Genomic DNA, 22,231 nt, shown 5'->3' with positions numbered 1-22,231 from the left:
CTGCCCGTTTGTTTATTTAAAGTTCATGTTGGGATTTCAACTGTATCAGTGCAGAAGTAATATAAGCTTAGATAACAGTCTGAGAAGTGAGAAGGTATCACATCTGGAACTGCACCTTGTGGTGTGTCCAGAGGCCCATATTCCACCTACAGATCTACAGTCACCCATCCCAGTACTGACCGTTGTCTTGCTTAGCTTTTGAAATCTGACTAGATCAGGCCACAGGGTGATAAATGTAATAATACAAATCTGTAGTGTGCATAGTCCTAATGTAGAATATGTATCAGAGCTAATCAACGTGTGGGCTCTGTATTCCATTCAATTACACATTTTTACTACAACCAAATCCTTAATAACAATTATAATTAGTAGGAACAATATAGCAATATACTGGTCAAACCACAGTCAGCTATGGAGTGGAATGCAGGCCTGTGAAATGAGTAGCCCTGCTGTATGTTAACATGCTGCTCATGTACTGTATTAGCCTTATTTTTTTATTATTTTTACTGCAAATATTTAAACCTTTTAAAAAAAATGTAAGAATTACAACTTGTTCATATCAATATGAAACTTTATCAAAAACAGTTTCAAGAATTGTCTCCAGGTTGTTTTCTTCCAGTTCTTCCTATGGCTTTATTTAGCAACAGTGACCGTCTGTTTCCATTTGCTGTTGGAATTGCTGAATTTGGTCATCCTTCAGGAGTTGTGAAAACATTTGGAAGTATAGTGATTCCATTAAGAATACAAGATGCTTAGAATAGATAATAGATATACTATTGTGATATTTGATGATTTTTTATTTTTTAAGTGAACTGTAAGCCACTTTAGATTAAAGCACCAGCGTTAATACTACTACTACTACTACTACTAATAATAATAATAATCATAATAGCAGCCTTTTTAATCTACCAAGTAACCTTTTCTAAGTTGTCACAGACCTATAGCTTGTTGTTCGTCTTAATTTAGATCTATTGGCCAGCTGCAAAAGAGCACATTGAACACTGCAAACTGGCAGGAAAGAATGCAGAGGTGAGGAATGAATGCATGCTTTTAATGGCAATGAATGGATTGTTATTGGCAAATCTACATTTGCTTTCACTTCAGCACAGCAGCAAACATAGTGATCAAAGAATTTAGAGGCTAGTTGGTAAAACAAAATTATAGCAGTGATGAAGTGAAATAAGGCTTGAAGCACTCACTATTCATAAAGCTACGGACAGATGTTTAAGGCTTAATAGTGTCTTTGGAGCCCTGGGGTTCTTGTTTGTACTGTAAAATTTGACATCTGTTTCATAAAAACAACATATTCACTAACACAAAACCCTACAGTCTTTTTATATAATTCATGTCTAATTTCTGATCTCAGATAACAGAAAGAAACAAAAGACACTGTATACATTTGAAGAGCTTTAAAATGACAAAGCAAACATTTACCGCATGTGTTTGAATGTTAAGAATATAGTGTCACCTGTCGTGATAACTGTTTTGAAGATGAACCTTCACTTTTAATTTTGTCTGTATCTCTCAACATTACACACACTGCATCTTGAGCAGATATTTAAGTTTTACATTTACATTAATTTATTTAAATTTAAATTTACAAGTGTGTAAGAGCTGTATATACAGTGCATACAGTATGTAATAATAACATAATAATAGCATAATGTTGCTATGCAGTCAGGCTATCAAAATGAAATGTTTGCAAATGTTTTTCACAAACATAATTTATTTTAAGCCACTATAATTACCAACTTTGGGCTGTTTCATGACAGTAAATTTAAAAAATAAAAATCACATTCACTATGCTGCCAGCGCACAGACGTTGTAACTGTGTATTTCCTGATATATAGGTCCTCTGAAATTGTCTCTCACTAACAGCTTTGTTTTAAATGTTTGCAGACAGAATGTTCTAATCATGTAAGGCTCCTACAGCCTTTTAACAAAACCCACGTGTATACCTGTGGAACAGGTGCTTTTCACCCACTTTGCACCTATATTGACCTTGGCCACAATCTAGAGGTAAGGGAGATTATTACTGTCAATCGTAGAATTGTTTAGCAGTTTTTGTACAGTTGCAGTAACCCGTCTATTCTGTATATGCATTGTGTGAATATGCACTCTGTTTCTAAAATGGATATTTTGAAAAAGACATCTGTGCAGAAAGAGATATTCCATCAAAATAAGAACATGACAAGTTAGATCTACTCAGGTTTTCCACAGTTTCACACCTATGGTATTAATATTAGCTGTGTGTGTGAATAACTGAGTTAAACTCTGTAGGATGCATGGTGCCAAGCTACCTCAGACCACTGGGACAGTGTGTCTTTCATTTCATGCTTGGCATTGTGTCACTTAGCTTAAACATTACCTCATATTTATTTATGCTATTTAGTTCCACTAGGGTCTGAAATGTTTCATTCACCTATCAAGATTCAATTACCAAGAATGTGGTGTAAAGTGTTTTCTTTGACACACAAAATAGCATGACACCTCAGTTGGAAAGACTCCTCTATAGAAGCAAAGGACTCTACACTGCTGATGTTTAAGATTTAACGGCAACATTTTGTTGTATATTATTGTACAATATATATTATTGTATATTACAGTAGGTCCTCATTTGCAGAGTGCATACAATCTTAGGTTTGACTGTTTTTAATGAGGCTGCATGATAGCAGAGTTTTTCCTCAGTTTACATTACAGTAAGACTCTATGCTCAGCTGTGCTGCAAAAACTCTTCACGATGACATGCAGTATCATTGCATAGAATTCGTATTCTTGCCATCTTGTTTCAGGAACCCACATTTCGGTTGCTCCGTCATGCTGTGGAATCTGGGCGAGGGAAATGTCCCTATAGCCCTCTGGAACCATTCACAGCAAAGCTCACAGGTAAGTCTCTTAAACAGGGTTAAATCATCCATTATTTTCATGAGTGGCCTTGTCTTTAAAGTAAAATATTCAGGGTTCCTAGGAGCAATATATCCTTTTAAATAGCCTAACTGTGGTATGTACTTTCCACTGCCTGCCATTGTCCTGTGCTTAAGTTAATTGTCTGAACCTATATTTACACAAAATGCTCTGGGGGCAGGTTGTAAATTAAAGAACATGGGTTGTTTTTTTGTTGTTATGGTTTGGAGGACTTCCAATCCACTTGCAGTTTGCTACAGAGAACATATGGTAGGTAATTGTAGTGTGTTACAGAAAATATAGACCGTGAAGTTAAAAGGCCGGGACAGGCTTTGCAGTTACGAGGACTTTTAAAAGCACACATGGAGACACATTTAACAAAAAAACAATGCAAGGCATCCAGCGTTGCTCAACCAGGATGGATAATCATCCAGAGTACATGCTGAGCCCTGAAATAAAGGAACAGGGTTATTTCATTACTTGTCACCAGCTGTGACCAGGACCTTTGCTGGATTAAAAACTGAGAAATGGAATGCATTGTCTTTGTGTTAGTGATTGATCAAATAGATTGACCTATAAAGATTATATCAGACCATTTCAGTACCCCAAAAACTTTATTTTTAATTCATACCTTAATCTTCAGTGAACAACAACAACAAGTGAATAGTTGTTATCGTTAATACTAATTCCAACTTTCATCAGATATTTAGAAATGACCTGTGCTTCTGTTCCTGATAGATGGAGAGCTCTATGCTGGAACGTCAGTTGACTTTATGGGGACGAATGCTGCCATTTTTCGATCCCCTGTCCAGGGAATCAGCCAGCATTACATTCGGACTGAGGCCAATCAAGATCAGTGGCTCAATGGTATGGAACTCAAGGAGTGAGGAGAAACTTGAGATTCAGATTCACCGTGAGGTTTACCTGGACACGATACTATCAGATCAGTAATAAACATGAGAAAAGGTGGATTTACGAAATTTAGCTGATCTAAAATGTTATTGGCATCGTACTAAATACCTAGAAAAAACACAGACAAACTGTTAGACATACAGTAAAACCCATCTGAAAACAAGTAGTATTACAGAAAATTCATTTGCATGATGGAATGTTGTAGGAAACTTTGATATCGTGAATGCATGTTATGATTCGTGTCAGAAAAGGCTGACAAAACTACTGTAGGTATACTAAGATATTCCCGCTTTCTCTCTGTTATTTCTCATTTTCCTACAGAGCCAGAGTTCATTGGTTCCTTTTCCATTCCGGACACACACAGCCCAGATGATGATAAAGTGTATTTCTTCTTCAAGGAGACAGCAGTGGAATCAATCCAGTGGGACAAGCGCATATACACCAGGGTGGCACGAGTCTGTAAGGTAATGTAACGCTTATGGCCGACAGGCACTGTGTAGGAGCCGGCATACCAGAGTTGGTGACGTCACCGCCCTTCCCTGTGATAGCAGGACCACAGCTACTGGGCTGTGGAGAGATCTCTCTTTAGCTCACGGGGCTAGGTCACTGCAGAGAGACGCGGAAGTCCCGGGTACGAGCTTCAGTCGGGATGGGGCCGACCTAATGCGGCAAGGGCGCTCGCCGGAGCCCCCGTTGCGTTACAGTAAGAACAGTAAGAACAGTCTGTGTTGGATTCTGTGTTGCTCTACGGGAGGAAACAGCAGTACCCCAAGCAAACACAGAGAGAATATACAAACTCCACACAGATAGCACCCCAATTTCGAAATTGAACCTAGGACCTCAACACTAACCACAGTGAAACGATGCCACAGAGCACCCAACGCAAAAAATATAAAAATTAAATGCCTAATATAAATGATCTGCATGTCTAATTCAGAAGATGATTCCAGATCTGGGAAGCATTAAAAGCAAGATATTCTAGTAGTGAGAGGATTTTCCTTCAGCAGCAAAATTCCGACTGCAAAATGCATTCGGCAAAATTCCTTCAGCAGAAAACTGCAAAGTACAGTAGATTTTGGCACATTATGAAAGCTTGAAACCTCGAACACTCAAACAGAGCCAAAAAACAAATGCTCTACTGTATGTGTCAACTTGAACCCCATTTTGTAAGCAGTTTTTCTTTTCTTGAATGTAGGCGGGTGTTTTATTGCTGGTCTTGTTTGAACGCAGACAGATGCTCTCCTATTGGTTCTGATTATCACAACGTACAGCAAAGGATCGTACTTCTCTAAATTAATAAACACAAATAAAAATGGGACAATAAAACATCCTTCTGTGCATTTGGAATTGGCCATCCTGTGGATGAGGACAGTTAAGAAGTAATTGTTTCAGTCCTGGAGCCTCTGATCTGTGCAGACCCTTGACTGTGTGTCTTTTTCTCAGTCTCTGTTTAACTTTGTAAAGTAGATTTTTAAATTATTTTGTGCCTAATTTATGTTAATTAACTTGAAAATCATTGTTGAGAAGGACTGGCTGGTTCTGTGAAACAATCACACCAAGTACTGTACATCCAAAAGTGGGTTGATCACATACAGCATTTCCAAAAGCTATCTGTTAAAAGACCCAGACATGAGCAGATACTATGCGTCTCTGACAGACCGGTTTAGGAGCTCCATTTGGAGCTCCCAGTACGGTCTTATGTTCTTTCTATACAGCATTTTCAAATAGTCATTTTATTTTGTGTGTTTTTTTTCTGGCTTAAGTAGTAAAGTGTTGTTCATGTCAATCATCTCAAATAGTGAATGTTCAGTTTGCAGAATGCTTTATGAGTAATTGTACTGTAAATCTGTGCTGATTTGCATAGGAAAAAATTGAGAACTGTAAAATTATAAATTTAACTTTGTATTTTTGCCTTCTCAGAAATCTGGTTCCCCTTATCAACTCTGACTTAAAGGGACCTATTACTGGTGATCTTTTTTACAGAATTGTTCTTTAACTGTTTCTGGGAGCAAAATCTCCCCAGTACTGCAGTGCAGTATTTCAGTGTTGTTCATTTTACAATCCAGCACCCAGGGAGCACTACATTTACTGTAGTTACTTGGGAGCAATTATTGGAATAATATGGTGTTATGGTCGCAGCTCAGATGGAATGAATAGAAGGAGAAAAGGAATTAAGTGAATAGAAGGAGAAAAGGAATTAAGTGGTCGGAATTCTAAAAAGAAACCCTTTATTAAGTCAGCAACCAGGAACCAGTGAACAGGAAGAAAAGATTAACTTTTGCCAAAAAATATTTTCAGAAAATTCATTGGGTCAGTTGTGCCCAGAGGTATTTTTGTCTTTTTTTATTTGGCTTGGATAGAGGAATGTGTACTAGACTTTTAATGTATTTTATTAGAATTATCATACGCCATTATCATACACAAAAGGCTAGATGAAGAAAGCAGACTGTAATTTTTAAAATAAAATAATATTTTTGATTCATGAATGTGAGGATTCCACACCTAATACATAGTATGCTGTATTTGTTTTGTTTTTGCAAAACTTTAAATGTCTGAAATTGTTTTGGTCTGGATAGATTGTTAACACTTTTTTCTTTGAGACTTCCACATTTAATATAAAAATGTTTTACAATGTCTGGATTTATTTTCTAAACATTGTTACTTAGAAATACTTGATGAACCAGACAGATCTCAGAAAATATAGGAGAGTACAATGAAGAAAGGCATCCTTTAAATAGAGTGTAACCGAATATCATGCCTAATCTATCCCAGTCTGGACAAAGAAAATGTTTGGACTGTGAAATTGATGCTTCCCTTGTTTTTCCCTAAACAGAATGATGTTGGTGGGAAGAGGAGCCTGATTAACCGTTGGACGACATTTCTTAAAGCAAGGCTGGTGTGTTCTGTGCCAGGGCCGGATGGCATGGACACCTACTTCGATGAATTAGGTAATAAATAATTAAAAATAAGATTTTTGAAGAAATATTGGGAGGGTGGTCTTTCAGCAATTTAAAGACCATTGTCAAATTTTACATTTTAGAGTCTTTAGGTAAATAAATAATTTCAAATATCTGTCTTGGTTACCCTTTTCAGTTTTACAAATAGATTGGTTGTTCTTCTCTGAATTCCATATTGTACAGAAAAGCTGATTCCTGCATTGGTGATTCTGCAAGAAAGCAGTTCTGAAATTAACAATATTGTGCTTTTGTTCTAGAGGACATCTTTCTTCTTGAGACGAAAGATTCACAAAATCCTCTTATATATGGAGTCTTCTCCACATCCAGGTGGGTGACAATTCACAAAAAAAGAAAATCAGACCTGCTGCTTAAGGATGGCCATATCTTTCAGAGCACCTTCTCTATTTCTGATTCATTTACATCAATGGCTTTGTATTATGCACAATGGAAATAATTAGAGGATGAAAAGATAAACAATTCAAATTTAGCATGTAACGTACAGAAAAGGGTAATTTAAAATATGTTTGCTGTCTTGAAAGCAGGAAGAAAAATTGTGGCAGAGAGGGTGAAATACAGAAGATAAAACTCTAGTCAAATACTAAATAGTTTTGTTGTGTCTGCAGTTTAAAAGTAGCATTTTCGTCTGTAGAACATTATTCAAGGTTCTCAGTTCCACATTGCCAGTTCAGGGACACATACCTGACTCTCAGAGGCTGTCACAATGCAGTGAGCTTTTTCTTTCTGGTTGATTAATGAGCCAGGATATTTAACCCTCAGAAGTCAACTTGAAACAAGTAGTGATTTCAGGTTGGAACATTTTCCGGTGAAATATAAGAAGGTTTTGATCTTTAGACCTTTAATTTATGCGTACATCCTCCAGGCACCTAATATAAAAAAACACCCCTCCATATTGTTACCAGCGCTATGATGCATTGACTTACCTCCAGGATGCACATACCATTATACATCCAAAGTGCCCTTGTGTTTTTTCAGGGTCAAAATAGGTTTCCACAAGTACTATATGTACATAGAAATGTGATTGTATGATATAATGTAAGATATAAAAAATGGCTCCAATATCACTGTAACAAATAAGAACTGCATTCTAGATGAAGAAAAGCAAAATTAATTATAGCAACTAGGATGAAATTTAGAGAAACATGCAGTGTCTCAAAAGTTAAAGCAGCTAACTTCACCAAGTGGACAGTGCTCTCTGATGCGTGTCTCACATCTTTCTCCTGTTCAGCTCCAAAACTAACAACGGCCTTAAACCAATCCAGAAATAACTGCAAAAAAGTTGGTTTCTTTCCACACTATGCAGAACAGCTTGCTTGGTGCAAGCAGCTCATTGATAGTACTTTATCAGAGGTTAGGTCACCCTGTAAAATTGTGATACAAAACTCCTGGTTGTCAGTATGATCTTAATCACAGTGTGTTTCAGCTTCCTAGAGAGGTAATTGGACATTCAGTTAGTTTTTAGCAAAACAGGCATAAAGCAAGCAAAGCACACTGCATTTTCACTCCACCTCAACGCAAAGGGTTAGATACAATTAAATGAAGCAATGCAGCAAAGTTCCAAAAACAGACAAAATTTATATTGTGTATATATTTTTGGAGACATTTCTTGGGATTGCTATGCTCACAATATCAGTATGTGCAAATGCTACAGAATCCCCAAACTGATCATAAATATTACAAGCAGTACTCCCCTAATGCTGCAGTGCAGCTTTGAAAAATGTTTTAATAATGTCTCCTGGATTACCACAGTCTTTTTGCAGAAAACAGCAGCTGTTCTATAATGTTGCCGCAATGTCTTCTGGTTAGATGGGAAGCTACTGTACCTGAGCCACTCAACTCAGATGACAGGGTTGGGCCACATATAGTTCAAAGATTGCTGGTTTGAATCTGACCTGTGTAATTAAGGCAACTATGACTTGGGAGGTCACAAGTAACAACATACAACTGGATGATCACTCCCAGGATTGTTTGGGGTCAAAGTCAACCAGGGTTTCCTGAGCTCACTGTACAGTAGTAACCCTTGTGACTTGATGTGCAGAATCGCTTGTGCATCCATGGTTTAGGTTTGTTGTGCTGTGAAGCCTGGAGTGGGAAACTGAAGCAAAAGGAATTGAAAGAACGTGAAAAATAAAAGTTTATGGGTGCATATTATTCATAAAAATGAAATTGTGCAATGTGAATGTACTAGGTTAATATATTGTAACATCCCGGCTAGCTTTAATTTGATGGCACTTTATTTATCAATAACTTGTGTGTACAAGAATGATTATTTGACATCGGGAACCAAATCTTTCTGTCCGTGTATGCAGACCCATTCACTGAGGGGTCGTTGCGAATCACAGGTCAGCAAGAATGTGACAAAAAAGTGTGGTGTTAGGAAAGAGTGACTACTTAACCTTTAGCTGTCTCTTGCATAGCTAAGCTTTGCCTCTGTGGTTCCAAGCAACAGCAATAAAAGGCCATCAATCAAATGCCTGCACTCTCCTTCCCAGTATTTTTCTTTGTGGAAAAATAAAAAAAAAGTCACTCATGGCTTACAATAACCTGAAAGGCACCCATCCCAGAAGCATGTCTGCAGCAGCAGCTCTTGAAGGCTGTCTTTTTTTTTCCCAGTGCCAAAAAGGCTCAAGTTTATTCCCTTTCGGTTTGCAGTGCTGTGTTCAGGGGCTCAGCCGTGTGTGTGTATTCTATGGCTTCCATCCGCGCTGCCTTCAGTGGACCTTTCTCGCACAAGGAAGGGCCCGACTACCGCTGGGTGGAATACAAAGGAAGGATTCCATACCCTAGACCTGGCACTGTGAGTTTATCTGCAGGAAGTATGCGGCTGTCACTGGGTGGTTAGTGTTTGCAAAGGGAAGAGAGTCCCACCAGTTGAGACATGTAAATCTCTGGGAAGACATTAAAGTGTGAGAATAGAGATATGTCTTCCTTGCCTCTTCACACCAGGATATTCTGATGAAGGAAAACAAAACAAAACAATATCCAATAACATAATGATAAAGCATTTTCTCCTCCACTCTTTATTCCACTCAGAGAAAAAACATTAAGCCATTATTTTAAAAACGAATCCTGCAATCTCAGCATTGAGAACAAATGCATTTCGGAGACATGGCTGTGTTGTTATCATCTCAGGAAAAAACCAAGTGCATACTTACTATGGATTGGGAATGTTGAACGAATATGCTTCTTCTGCATCTTTTGTTATTTTCTCAGCAGGGAGATGTAGTCTTATTTTACAATAAGAAACCAACAGACGCTTCTCGAAATGTCCATAATTTTCTTACCCATAATGGTAGCTTTCTGAAATTCCATTGACAAGCTCCAAAGATATTGAGCCAGAAACCAAATAACATACATGTTCAGATTTGTTGCTTTTAAGAAAAGGTCCTGTTCAGAAAATACATTTGTTGCTTTTACAGCACATGTAGTGCTAGTTACACCTCTTTTAGTTAATGTTTTATAGATGTTTTAACACTACTGTACTGTACATTTGTTATGGATATCTTTTCCAGTATATATACTGTAGTACATTAGAAATGTTTTGACAGTCTGCAAAAAAAGCTGAGTTCTTTGTGACTTGATGCATAAGAAAATGGAAATTGGCAAATAACTGTGGCATGTTCATTTATCTTGGAAAAGTAAAAAATATATATGTAAGCTTAAACATGTTTATAATAATTAATGGTTCATCAATGAAAGTAGAAAGGTAAGAAGAGTCTTTGTGATTCAATGACTACAATAAGCACACTTTTGCTTTTTATTTTTAAAAAAAGCCATTTTGTTGTTTGTAGTGTCCCAGCGAGACCTATGACCCTTTGCACAAATCAACTCGGGACTACCCAGACGATGTCATCAGCTTCATGAGAGGTCATCATCTAATGTGGGAGCCGGTGCTGCCCCTCAACAGGCGGCCCATCTTCATGAGGACTGGCGCCCCCTACCTCATCAAGAAGGTGGTGGTGGACAGAGTGGAAGCAGAGGATGGGCAGTACGACGTCCTGTATCTGGGAACTGGTATGGTGATAGCAACAGACCTGCAGGGGTCTTTGTGGGGTTGATGAGATGTAAAAATTTCTAAACTTGGAATTACACGTCTTGGCTGAGTGATAATTAAAACCCTGCAGAATTCGCGGGGAATCTGAATATTATAGTTTTCAGTCCATAATACAATATGAGCAAGCACACAAATATTAGCTAATTTCTTTGAATGATAGAGGTGCACTTTTTTCTACGTACAGTATTTATTTATGCATCTGTGATAGTCCTTGGTGCATCACCTTCTTTCATTGGAATTGTCTATTTACATTTTGGTCCATTACAGTATGTCTTTTAGTTTTGAAGTTCTATCTTTTCAGGCATCAGTTAAAGAATGGCTTTAATTGTCACAGGATATTTGATCATTATCCAGTAGGAAGGTATTTTAGTAAAATAGTTTGGAGTGTCATGTTGGATAATTTGAAGCTTCACTTTAAAAACCAGGTGAGTCAGGTCATTCCAAATCTAGCAGAAGTTTGCTGCATCTTAATGATAACAGATTGGTCAAAATCAAACATTTCATCCGTAATATGTTTGAAGTGTACAGAATATTGCTCACAATCCAAGCCAGAATCACTTATTCAGCACAGTGAGTTTTAAAAAGGAATGTCTCATGTTGATTTATGATTCAGGATATTTAACCTCCGAGAGTTGACCTCAGGTCAGGGGTTAACCCAGGTCAATCAAGTAAAAAGGTTTCTGATCTTTAAATTCCCTGCTATGTTGCTCTAAATTATTGTACCTATAAGCCCCCACTTTCATCAAGACAGAGTGCACATTAAAAGAATAATGTCATTTAAAGGTTAATAATTCTTATCCTACATGAAATCCTTTCCTAATAATAATAATATTAGTAATAGTATTAATAGTAGTAGTAGAAATAATAAATCTCAAGCTTGTAAGTCATGTGTACAGCTAGCTCAGTATTTTTGTGCTTTACAATGATATTTAATAAAGTAAAAGGTGCACAAAAATACATGCTCCTTAAAGATCTAATTGTAAATCACTTTTTTAAATCATCAATTTTTTAAATCTAAAATGGTGGTTAGCTTGATATTGTACTGTATATTAAACTCATTAAGTGGATTGTGCACTGTAAATGGGATGAATTAAACTATAAAAAGATTGATTACTGAGGATATATTGTTGGAATTCTAACTTCATTTTGTATAGCATCTCAAGGTATATTTTTACTTTAATTTTAGGACTTTTTACTGCATTCAGCTTGTACAGTCCACATTCTAACCAAACCTAGGTATGAAGTGCTAGAGAAGTGAAACATTTTACTTCTGACTTTTAAAGCCCTACATGGATTAGCACCTAATTACTTTTGTGATTTGCTTTATCTGTACACTACTAAGCATTGCCCTTGATCACCTGCCTCTGGCTTCTTATCAATACCAAAAATTCAGCAGTGCTCTTTTGGCAATTGAGCCTTTTCCTGTCTAGCACCCAGACTGTAGAATGAGCTCCTGAAGGCAGGGAGGGAAAGTGCTTCTGTTAGCACATTTAACAAGCTAAATAGAAACCATGTTTTACTGTTACTGGCATATCCTATTTGTTGCTGTATGTACAGTTTAATTGATGTTATTTTATTGTAATTGTTAAATATAATGCAAATATTAATAGCAGAATTAAAAATAGTTTTTTTAAAAATCATACCAAATGTATGTGTTTATTCTCAGCGATTACAAGCTGTGTAAGACATTACACTGACTTAGTTTTCATTATAATTCACAGTTATTAGACATATATTCGGATTTCTTTTTTTTATGTGTTAATATTTTAGGTGCTATAAAAAGAGCAGAATTTAACAATTTTATTTCAGCTTGAATTAGCTGTGTTTTACATTTTAAAAAAAATATTAAACTTAGTAAGTGTAACCCACTTGACAATGAAAATCAAAATGTGTCACAAGGAGGAAACATCACACAGGAACTAGCGGTCAGAATCAATCACTCTTGAGCATGCATTCTTTTTTAGAGAGCTGACAGTTCCCACGATAATCCAAAGTGAATTCTGGGATCATTATGACCTTCTTAAAAAGTGTGTCTATTTTATTCTCTGTCCCTGAACTCTGCCATTAATAAGTGAATAGTCTCAGTACATCACAGATGGCCTAAAGGCAAACATTGCTCAGGTCAGTCTGTTGTCTTTAAAAGAGAATCTGGCTGTAATGTCACAGCTGCTTTAGTCAGGAATAAGAATTTAGATTTTTTGTTTGTTGTGGGTGCATTTACCAATGGATATGGAATGATTCTAAAAATGACTTTCTAAGATTTGATTAAATTATCTGACGTTGGCTCTCAAGTACATTTACAAATTATACTTTTGGGGTTACAAATGGAAAATAATGTTTTCTGTGTTCCCCTTAGACAACGGCAAGGTGCTCAAAATAATTGCCATTCCAAAAGATAACTGGGAGACAGAGGAGATAGTTCTGGAAGAGCTTGGTCTTTTTCAGGTGAGATCTTTAATCTTCTTTATTCTTCCACTTTTTAGGGGCCACATTAATGTGCTCTCGTTGTTGGTTCCTCCTTATGAGAATGATTACCACACAGACTTTCAACTGGAGAGCTAGAACAATGTGCAGACTGCAAGGAAACAAGTAGAGGTCAATGCTAAAAAGTAGAAAGAAAGAAAAAAACATTTTGGATATTGTGCCATCTGATTCTTTTATAAAAATGACTTAAAAAATGTTTTCCCTTTTCAGTGTGGAATTAACCTCAACGTGTAATATTCCTCCTAATTTGTTATTTCAGCTAGAATAAATCAATGAGATTCTCAAAACGTGTTGTCATAAAGTGCAAGAATTAAACAAATTGGCTTTATGAGAGCCCATTCCTAAACCAATGCAGAATCAGTTCTCTGGAACATTAAAATACCTGCCAAATGTTATTTATTCTCTGTTAGCTCTGAGTTATTGCCATAAGGTATGTTTTTACAAAATGCATAACTGTCAGTAGAAATTAAAATCATGCTACACAATCAGAACAGGATAAAGCACAATGACAGGAAAAAGTATAATCTAATCATTATCATAAATGTTACTAGGGATTTGCTGAAAGAAATGACTATTGACAGCAAAAACAAATGTTAATGTTTTTCACTTGGACATGATGTTTGGATTTTAAATAAATTATATTTGGAAAGAGCAGTTAGCACTGCTTTGTCACCACTTTTACATCCTGGGTTTGAGTCTCTTTCTGCGTGGAGTTTGCATATTCACTGTGTCTGCGTGCCTGGGTGTGTGTACTCTGGTTTCTCCTGTTTCCTTCTACATTTGAAAGACACGCTGTCCAAAATTTAGAACTGAAGATTCTAAATGACCTCTTGTGAGTGAATGCACATTTTTTTGTGCCCTGCAATGGACTCACATCCCATCTAGGGTGTAGTCTCATCTTGTGCTCTGTATCTGCTGAGTTAGCCACTGGCTCTCTGTGATGCTCTAAGGATAAAGCATTTATTAAAAATGGATCTATATGAAGAGAGAAAAACTGAAGCAAATTTTGCACAGTGGAGCACAATTTCTTTAAAGCTTTGCTATTAGTGGTTAGTGGAAATGGTGCCTCTGTACTTGTTCCTACTCACATAGACTTGCTTTCTTATCTCTTTACTAGAAACCAACGTCTGTCCTCAGCATGGTGCTTTCAACAAAATGGGTGAGTTTTCTGTAGTTAGAGACAGCGATCACACTGTGTAAAATTCCAAAGAGACATTCCTTGCATGACATGCTGCAAATCCAAAAAATGTTCCCAAGGTGTTCTGACTGAAAATGAAACATTATTTTATACAAAACGAAAACTAAATTAAAAGAAAATGAAATTTTTATGTATGTTTGTAATTATGCTAGTACATGTAATTGCTTAAGGTACATTAAGCAGCATGGAACATTGTTGTATTTTTAAGCTCCGTGAAGTTGGCCCCCCTTCACACACGCAATGAAATCCACCTCATTCGTTATGTAGGGGGGCCAAATTCGTGGAGCTGTAGTTTTAATTTTAAATTGATCTTTTAAACAGTTTCTGTGTTGTTTTACTGATATATAATACCAAGTGTACTCTATAAATGCCCTATAGTATGTTATAGTGTAAAGATAAAATAATACAAAGTTTTATGGATGTGTTATTATTCCAGGATTGAGTATGGAGGCATCACTACACCAGGTTTTGGGGTTTTGTTATAGAATTTCTGCACCAGTCTGTAGGGGTTGTGTTGCTTTGCAGTACAATGTCTTGTGACTTCAGCTTCCCTCTCTCTTCAGCAACAGCTGTACGTGAGCAGCCAGTCTGGCGTCACCCAGGTGTCTCTCCATCGCTGTGACCTCTACGGGACGGTCTGTGCCGACTGCTGCCTTGCCAGGGACCCGTACTGTGCTTGGGATGGCACCTCCTGCAGCAGATACTTCCCCACCAACAAGAGGTAAGGAGAGAGACAAGAGGTCCCACTTTGTCTCCTGATCTGCGTTGTTAGCGCTGTGACTTGAATGTCAAGGTCTGATTGTTAAATACACATCTGTACTGCTAGAATTGGCTGCTGTGGTTGTATTGCATGTGTTGTCGTCAAACAGCACAAAAAAGACAACCGTTCCGTATGCTATACTGATGACTTTTTCTTTCGGTTACTCTTTTTCGAAACACCTAAAAAATTCCAGCTGATTTTCCAGTGTCAAGATGACATGGAGGGGAGGGGAACTGCATTTGATTTCATTTACATACTTTCAGTACATAAAGATTGTTTTGTGGACTGTCTGTCTTCTCTAATACGGTGACTTTGGATGGATCATTATTACACTTGACTCTTCAGTTGTGACACTTAACTCTTCTCTGCTTGTATTGTCTCAGTCATCCCAGTGGTTTAATTCAGAAAAAAAATAGTTTAAATTGTCAGTTATCCTGAAAACAGGATATTGATTAGGGCTGGTCTGACCTGGTTTTTTGCATGAATTTGATTTCTTCAATCAGTGTCAACTGAGTTTTATCATCTGTTGATATAGACGTGCACGGAGGCAAGATGTCAAATATGGAGACCCCAAGAGCCAGTGTCATGATCTGGGAGATGGTAATTATTATTATCCTTCATTTCCAAACAGCACTGAAAAGTAACTTATTTTCCTGCCGGTACATGTCTGATTATTACTCCATTATCACCTCTCACTGCTATGTGGAAATGAGGAAATAAGGTTCCTAGGAAATTTAAATAGCATACTTAATGAGACCTAAACCTTCCACATTTAAGTGGATTAGGTTTTTGTGGTGAAGTGGGTGGAGTGGGTGGGGTGGAGTGGAACTGAAGCAATCTTTCATCCACAACCTGACCAAACTAGTGTGAAATCTCAGTTTATACAGTACCTCAGTCAGTAACACCTCTAACTGGAATGCAAAACGAAACTGAGAGGAGGAAAGTAAGAAAGTGCTTAAACAATGAATATGATATGTAGAAATCAAATGGCTTTGTTAAAATGTTGGACCTGCGCCAATTCTCCTGAATGTATTCTGTAACACCTTCTTACTTTCACCTCTTTTTATGATATTGTACTAGATTAGCAGTTTTGCTGTTGTTTGTATTTTATGTACAAAAGCAAGTGGACAAATTCGGACACAACAAGTCACTAAAGGGCATAGCTGACAAAAGTTGATAGGAGCTTAAATATGTGTATGCTTCCAAGTATTACTTCAGTAATTTCTAGATATTCTTTGGCATTAGCTCAAGGTATTATATTTAATCTGCTAAATGTCTTACACTTTTACACCTTAGTCTCAGTTTTAGGAACATCTAGAAAAGGTAAGTTTAAATGCTGAGAATACTAACTTGCTGTGTTTCCAGGTTTGGATGCAGTGGAGGACAAGGTGATCTATGGGGTGGAAACCAGCTCCACTTTCCTGGAGTGTGTCCCCAAGTCCCAGCAAACCAGTATCAGATGGACTGTACAGCACCATCCAGGAAAGCACAGCAAAGAGGTGCGTTCCTATATTACTATACTTCATCAAACTCTAACTCAGAAGATAAATAGGAAGAAGGTCAAGTAATTTGCAACAAAGAACAGGGAATAAGGGAGTTATGGAGTTTTTTTGTGGGCTATAATGAGTTATTTGTGTGACAATGTCATAAACTCTTGCACTTTGTTTTGTATTGTTCCTTGAGGCTTCAGTCAGAATTTCGCAATAAAACCTCAGAGATCATCACTGACTATTCTGGGGGACAAACTTTCCATTCCAGGACACGAATTCAGGGTGCTGTGTGCGCAACATAGAAAACAGATGCCGTGGTAGGCAGAAGGAAAAAACTGAAATAGCCGTGACTTTATCTCTTGTTACTCATTTCCCCTCCAAACCTGTGCTGCAGCTGAAGAGTGTGGAGCGGTTTGTGACCATGGAGAGAGGGATCCTCATTCAGCGGCTGGAACAAGGAGACGCAGGCCTTTACTCCTGCCTGGCTGAGGAACACGCCTTCTCCCACCCCATCACCCACTACACCCTCCACGTCATCACCCAGCAGCAGATTACGGCTCACCCAGGCAAGGACAGGAGTGGGGAACCAGGGCTAGGAAGCACCCCCATGCGACACAGCTCCTCTGCAATCGAGCAGATCCAGCGACACTACAAGGACTACGTGCAGCTGATGAGCGTCTCGGGGCTGAGCGCTGACGAATACTGCGAGCAGCTGTGGTTCAGGGAGAAACGCAAGCAGAAGATGCGCAATCTGAAGTGGAAACAGGCAGTTGAAAACAAGAAAGGGAGAGTCCGCAGACACCCTGCTTCTGTATGACTTGAAGAATAGACTGTCTGAGCAGATAGGGTACTGACCTTCAGACATCCAGCAGCCTGAGACTGGTCTTGTTAGTGCCAGCGAACCCATACCAGCCCACTTTGAAAAAAGCTAGTTGGTTTATTCACTTCCCTTCATTTCCAGGAATGCCCTCTCTAGGTGCACATGGGTTTTAATATGCCCCATATTATCTAACTGGGACTTTATGAAGGTGGATATAAAAATTGCTGATATTTGAAAGTACTTCATAGTGCTCACATTTGTAGGACATGTTTTTTTTTTCAGTCATGGGATGCAAGCAACTAAAGGCGATGCCATTTTATGTAACTCAGATATTTTCACATCTGGAAAATATGCAACCGAAATGGCCTGTTGAGTCACACGACGAATAACGGTTTAGTACACTGTGTATTGTGAAATATTACATTCCTCTGTTCTTCCTCATAACTGAGGACGAAGCTTACATTTATATTGAATGTAATAAATATCTCTCATTTTGGAAATGGCAGAGATACAATATGTGCAAAATGGTTTGTGTTCTAAAGAAGCAACACATTTTCCAGCAGAGTGATACCTTCATGCAAATGTTACATAAGCTACTCACTACTGTATATATAAGTAATTACTTATCTGTTTCTATATTTTAGCAAAATGGTAGATTAATGGAAAGGGAAAATAAGTACTGAACCAAATATTTTGTTGAGAGCTGAAAATACATTTTATAACAAAGCCTAAATCTGGCAACACATACTGAAGCATTGGTTTAATATTTTACATTTCTTTGAAAGAAAATGCCATCAGAGAAGCAATTTATTTATATTCTACTTTACTTTAATACTTCTGCTTTGATGGATGCACAGAGTGATAATATATTGCTTTTACAATACTGGATTGATTTAGGCCATGAATACTGCTTTATCTTTATGTCATTTTGTGAATCAGTTTAACTTTTTTGTTATTGCTATGAATTATTGAACATCTGCAAACACTTTGTGCAGCTGAATATAAAGATTAGCTATTGCCAATTTTCCTCTGCATTTATTTTATCTGTATGAATCGATTTTTGGGTATTTTATTTTTTCAAACCATCTAATGCACACAGTTTAATTAAGGTATTTATAATATAGGGATGACTAAAAAGGCTTTTTACTTTTGGATTCTTCATAACATCGTGATAAAAATAGCAAAACGTTCCTCATTGTGTCAGTATTGAAAGAATCGTGCTTTCAAAGTACAGTAATTTAAGTTTAAGGTAGGATTTTTAGAGGCAGTAGCACCACCTAGTGTTTTTCTTAAGTCCACAGCAGGCAGGTGATTCGTTAGCGGTGATCAGAACGAATTTCTGTTGTGCTGTTGAAGAATGAAAAGAAACTTCACTATCGATTTAATTATAAAAACACATGACAAATGGTGCAATTTATGGAGAGTTCCTACTTAATAAAGGAAATAATAATAATAGGTTAGATTATTCTTTTCAACCATGCATCAAACTGTGCCAGTATTTTTCCCCACTGAAACTAATAATCAAAGTATATGGAATACTGAGTATTTGGTTACTGAAAGAGTAAAAGCTTCGGTTTAAACAGCTTGTGTTCAGAGATGTATTTATCTCCGCCCAGCTGACAAACTGAACATTGATATTGATACATATTGAATATATAGATCAAAACACACTTTCAATTTTTTAAACGTCTACCATTAAACAATTTTGAATGGTTGAAAAAATGTTTTTTTATTTACAGTAGCTTATGTGTCACACATGAAATCTGCTAAAATTCGGATGTCAAACTTATTTAACAGTGAACAGCAAACTGTTAACACAAACAAATGTCTACTATGATTTTGTTTCTGAAACATTCGCCTTCGGGGTGGGGGTGACAAGCATCACCCTGAGTCATCTTTCCTGTTTCAGGTATTGCTCATCTCAGAGCTATTGAGCCTCATAAATAAGTAATCTCTGGTAAAACAGCGAAAATGTGATTTGTAACAGCTACTTTTTTACTTCTGACTTAGCACTTAATAATATTTCTCAGAGTTTTCCCACTGTGATAAAACCAAAACTTTAAAGGACATAATAACTGGAATAAGTTAATTGTGTTGTAAACAGAACTAAAACGGTCTGTTTTGTGCACATTACAGCACAAAACAACACTACACTGTATCACTGTAATGTATAGTCAACTTGTAGTCCTTGAATTGAGCTATATTGTATTTTTGATTGAATGGTACATTTAATTAATACTTGGGTGTGTTATTAAAAATTACAAAAAAAAAACCGGACATAATTTATTTTGTAATTTCTTTATTTTTTAATGATCTTTAGTGTACCTCTGGTGGAAGGGAATGGTAGATTTCCTATACATCTTATACAGTAGCCTATTCAGTAAAACGCTAAAAGAACTCGTTTAGCAGAACTGAACGGAAAACGTCGGGTTAAGAAGTTAAATCTGCGCGTAAACACTGATTGTTTTCCTATCAGGATGACAATAGGGACTCTGTAAATTTATGAATATGTTTTTCTTTTTGGGATTTTATTTTAATGTAAACAGGAACAATCTATATATTGTATGTATAACCATGTCGCTTACAAGTCAGTAAAATATGAACGTCAGTCTAGCCGCGTTGTCGCTGCGCTCCGCAAGGATACAGTATATCAATCCATTATATGGACTTTTTTAGCGTTTATAAACCTTAGATATATCGGTCTGTATAATAATAATCTTTCCTTTCATGTAACTGTCCTAAGTGTAAGAAATAAGGACAAAGAGATGCTTTTGCCATTAAAACTGACTGGATACGTTTCATAATATTGTTAGAACTTAAGGCCATCTCGAAAAACAATAGGTAGAAAGGGAGCTGTTTACCTAGCTGTGAGAGACAGAGGATAAAAGAAAACCTTATACTCTGGTTAATCGAAACTGAAGAAAAACATTTAAAACACAGATACATATCACAAGACACAGTAGAGAGACAGGTCAGAGAAAGGGGATGAAGAGACAGAGGGAGACAGGGAACTAACAGAAAGAAGAGAGATGTTCTGTTCTTGGATTTGGTGATTATGCATTTTAGAATAGGTACTGTACAGTAGATTCTTTTACCTTTGGACATACAGGATTATAGGAATGGATATTTAGCACTGGGTTATATTATGTCAATTTAGTTCAAGTTGGTAGTTGTGTCAGCATGCGTAGGTTGCAAAGGAACAATTAAAGGTTTATTCCATGCTGAAAAGAGAAGAAAAGGAACACAACGTTTTGGCTTTGCAGCTTCGGGTCTTCGGGTGTGTCAATTTATGTCAATTTAAGACGTCAAATGTTTCTCCCGTTCACATGTTTAGGCATTATATACAGTATATGATTTCAGGGTACAGGGTTAGTGTTCCGGGTTTCTGGGTCTGTAGAATTTAGGCCTTGTTTTGTAAATGGTGTAACATTTATGTTGCATGTTGTGTAATGTGTTGTGTTGTTTAATTGTCGTTGTTATTATTAATAACTTCATTTTAAGTCTCTTCGCTTTGAACTAGGAAATGTTTTTGATGTCGTAATTGACATTTTCTATTGGACCATGTGGTAATATGGTACGCTCATCTGCAAAAGCTCTTGCAAATGGGCTTTTCAAGTTAAAATTTGAGACTTTGAGCCTTTTGTGGGACAATGTATTTTTTTAGATTAACCTCACCACTAAGCAGTTTAAGAAGAAATTTCTGAAGAAATAGACATAATATTATGAAAAAGACACAACAGGTTTCTTATGAAGGACGACAGACAGGGATTCAGAGTTTCAAAGTGAATTTCTCCTTCGCAGTCCTTGATACTGCTGCAGTATTTACTTGGTTGTCGAAAGATTTAAACAGATGCAGTTTAAACAGCAGCCTGAGTCAGTATTTGGCTTTCAATGTGATATACATATTTTGTAAAGAAAACCGCAAATGAGATACGGAATTGCATACAGAAGTAAAGTCAGCATGGACACAAGAAAATAAAAAAACATGTCGATACAACATGAAATTCTTTTGGAATTGTACAAAAGAACTAGTGAGTAATACAAAAGATAAGGCGTTTTAACAGTATTGAGTGATTTAAAAAAATACTCGTTAAACTCCATTCATCAGTTTTATTATTTCTTTCTATGTTGGATTTGGTAATAATGGTAGCTATAGCATGCTAGTTTGTAACGCTTTTGGATGTGTAATAAAAATGTAATGGACATTCTGGCTGTGAATTTTTTTATTTTAAATTGGACAAATATTATCTACACGTTTGTGTACAAACACAATCTGAAACTTTTTGTGTCTTTGTTTTAATTAAGCTCAGAAACATTGGTTGGATAGACAGCGGAACAAACTGAATAATCAAACCAAGGTTGTAAAATACTTTTAAAAGTAAAGAAAAAAATGTTTTACCTAGGGCGCCAGCTGCTGGCCGTTTTTTCTAGGGCCGCAGACCATGACACTTCTGATCTCTGTATTCTTTCGGAATTATTGCAGTTATCTCTTGATTAATTATTAACAGTACAAAGTAAAAATGTTTCATACGTTTAAATGTTTTGTGGTGTTCATTGTACATTACAGCCGATTTTATTAAAAAGTGTTAATTGCTTTCCCCGATACTCAGTTTTCTACTATTGCTACGGAACGT

The 22,231-nt window shown here is 36.8% G+C and overlaps 1 protein-coding gene across 2 annotated transcripts in view; it reads left to right on the top strand.

Annotated features, from left to right (window-relative positions):
• LOC102683378 (semaphorin-3D) overlaps positions 1-21,802 on the top strand; it is a 72,548-nt gene extending 50,746 nt beyond the window's left edge. The window contains exons 4-18 of one of the 2 annotated variants that reach the window (XM_015348190.2): positions 967-1,029; positions 1,900-2,019; positions 2,793-2,886; positions 3,643-3,771; positions 4,138-4,280; positions 6,650-6,764; positions 7,031-7,100; positions 9,444-9,588; positions 10,583-10,805; positions 13,202-13,290; positions 14,447-14,488; positions 15,097-15,248; positions 15,823-15,887; positions 16,653-16,786; positions 17,172-21,802. In XM_015348190.2, the coding sequence (XP_015203676.1) occupies positions 967-1,029; positions 1,900-2,019; positions 2,793-2,886; positions 3,643-3,771; positions 4,138-4,280; positions 6,650-6,764; positions 7,031-7,100; positions 9,444-9,588; positions 10,583-10,805; positions 13,202-13,290; positions 14,447-14,488; positions 15,097-15,248; positions 15,823-15,887; positions 16,653-16,786; positions 17,172-17,594 (2,007 nt within the window). In that variant the 3' untranslated portion in view covers positions 17,595-21,802. Of the gene's footprint in view, positions 1-966; positions 1,030-1,899; positions 2,020-2,792; positions 2,887-3,642; positions 3,772-4,137; positions 4,281-6,649; positions 6,765-7,030; positions 7,101-9,443; positions 9,589-10,582; positions 10,806-13,201; positions 13,291-14,446; positions 14,489-15,090; positions 15,249-15,822; positions 15,888-16,652; positions 16,787-17,171 lie in introns of both variants that reach the window. The other variant, XM_006631074.3, reaches the window with a different exon arrangement.
• The last annotated feature ends 429 nt before the right edge of the window (positions 21,803-22,231 follow it).

This window comes from Lepisosteus oculatus, chromosome 4, assembly GCF_040954835.1.
Source record: "Lepisosteus oculatus isolate fLepOcu1 chromosome 4, fLepOcu1.hap2, whole genome shotgun sequence".
Taxonomy (NCBI): domain Eukaryota; kingdom Metazoa; phylum Chordata; class Actinopteri; order Semionotiformes; family Lepisosteidae; genus Lepisosteus; species Lepisosteus oculatus.
This window is presented reverse-complemented; position numbering and strand designations above follow the sequence as displayed.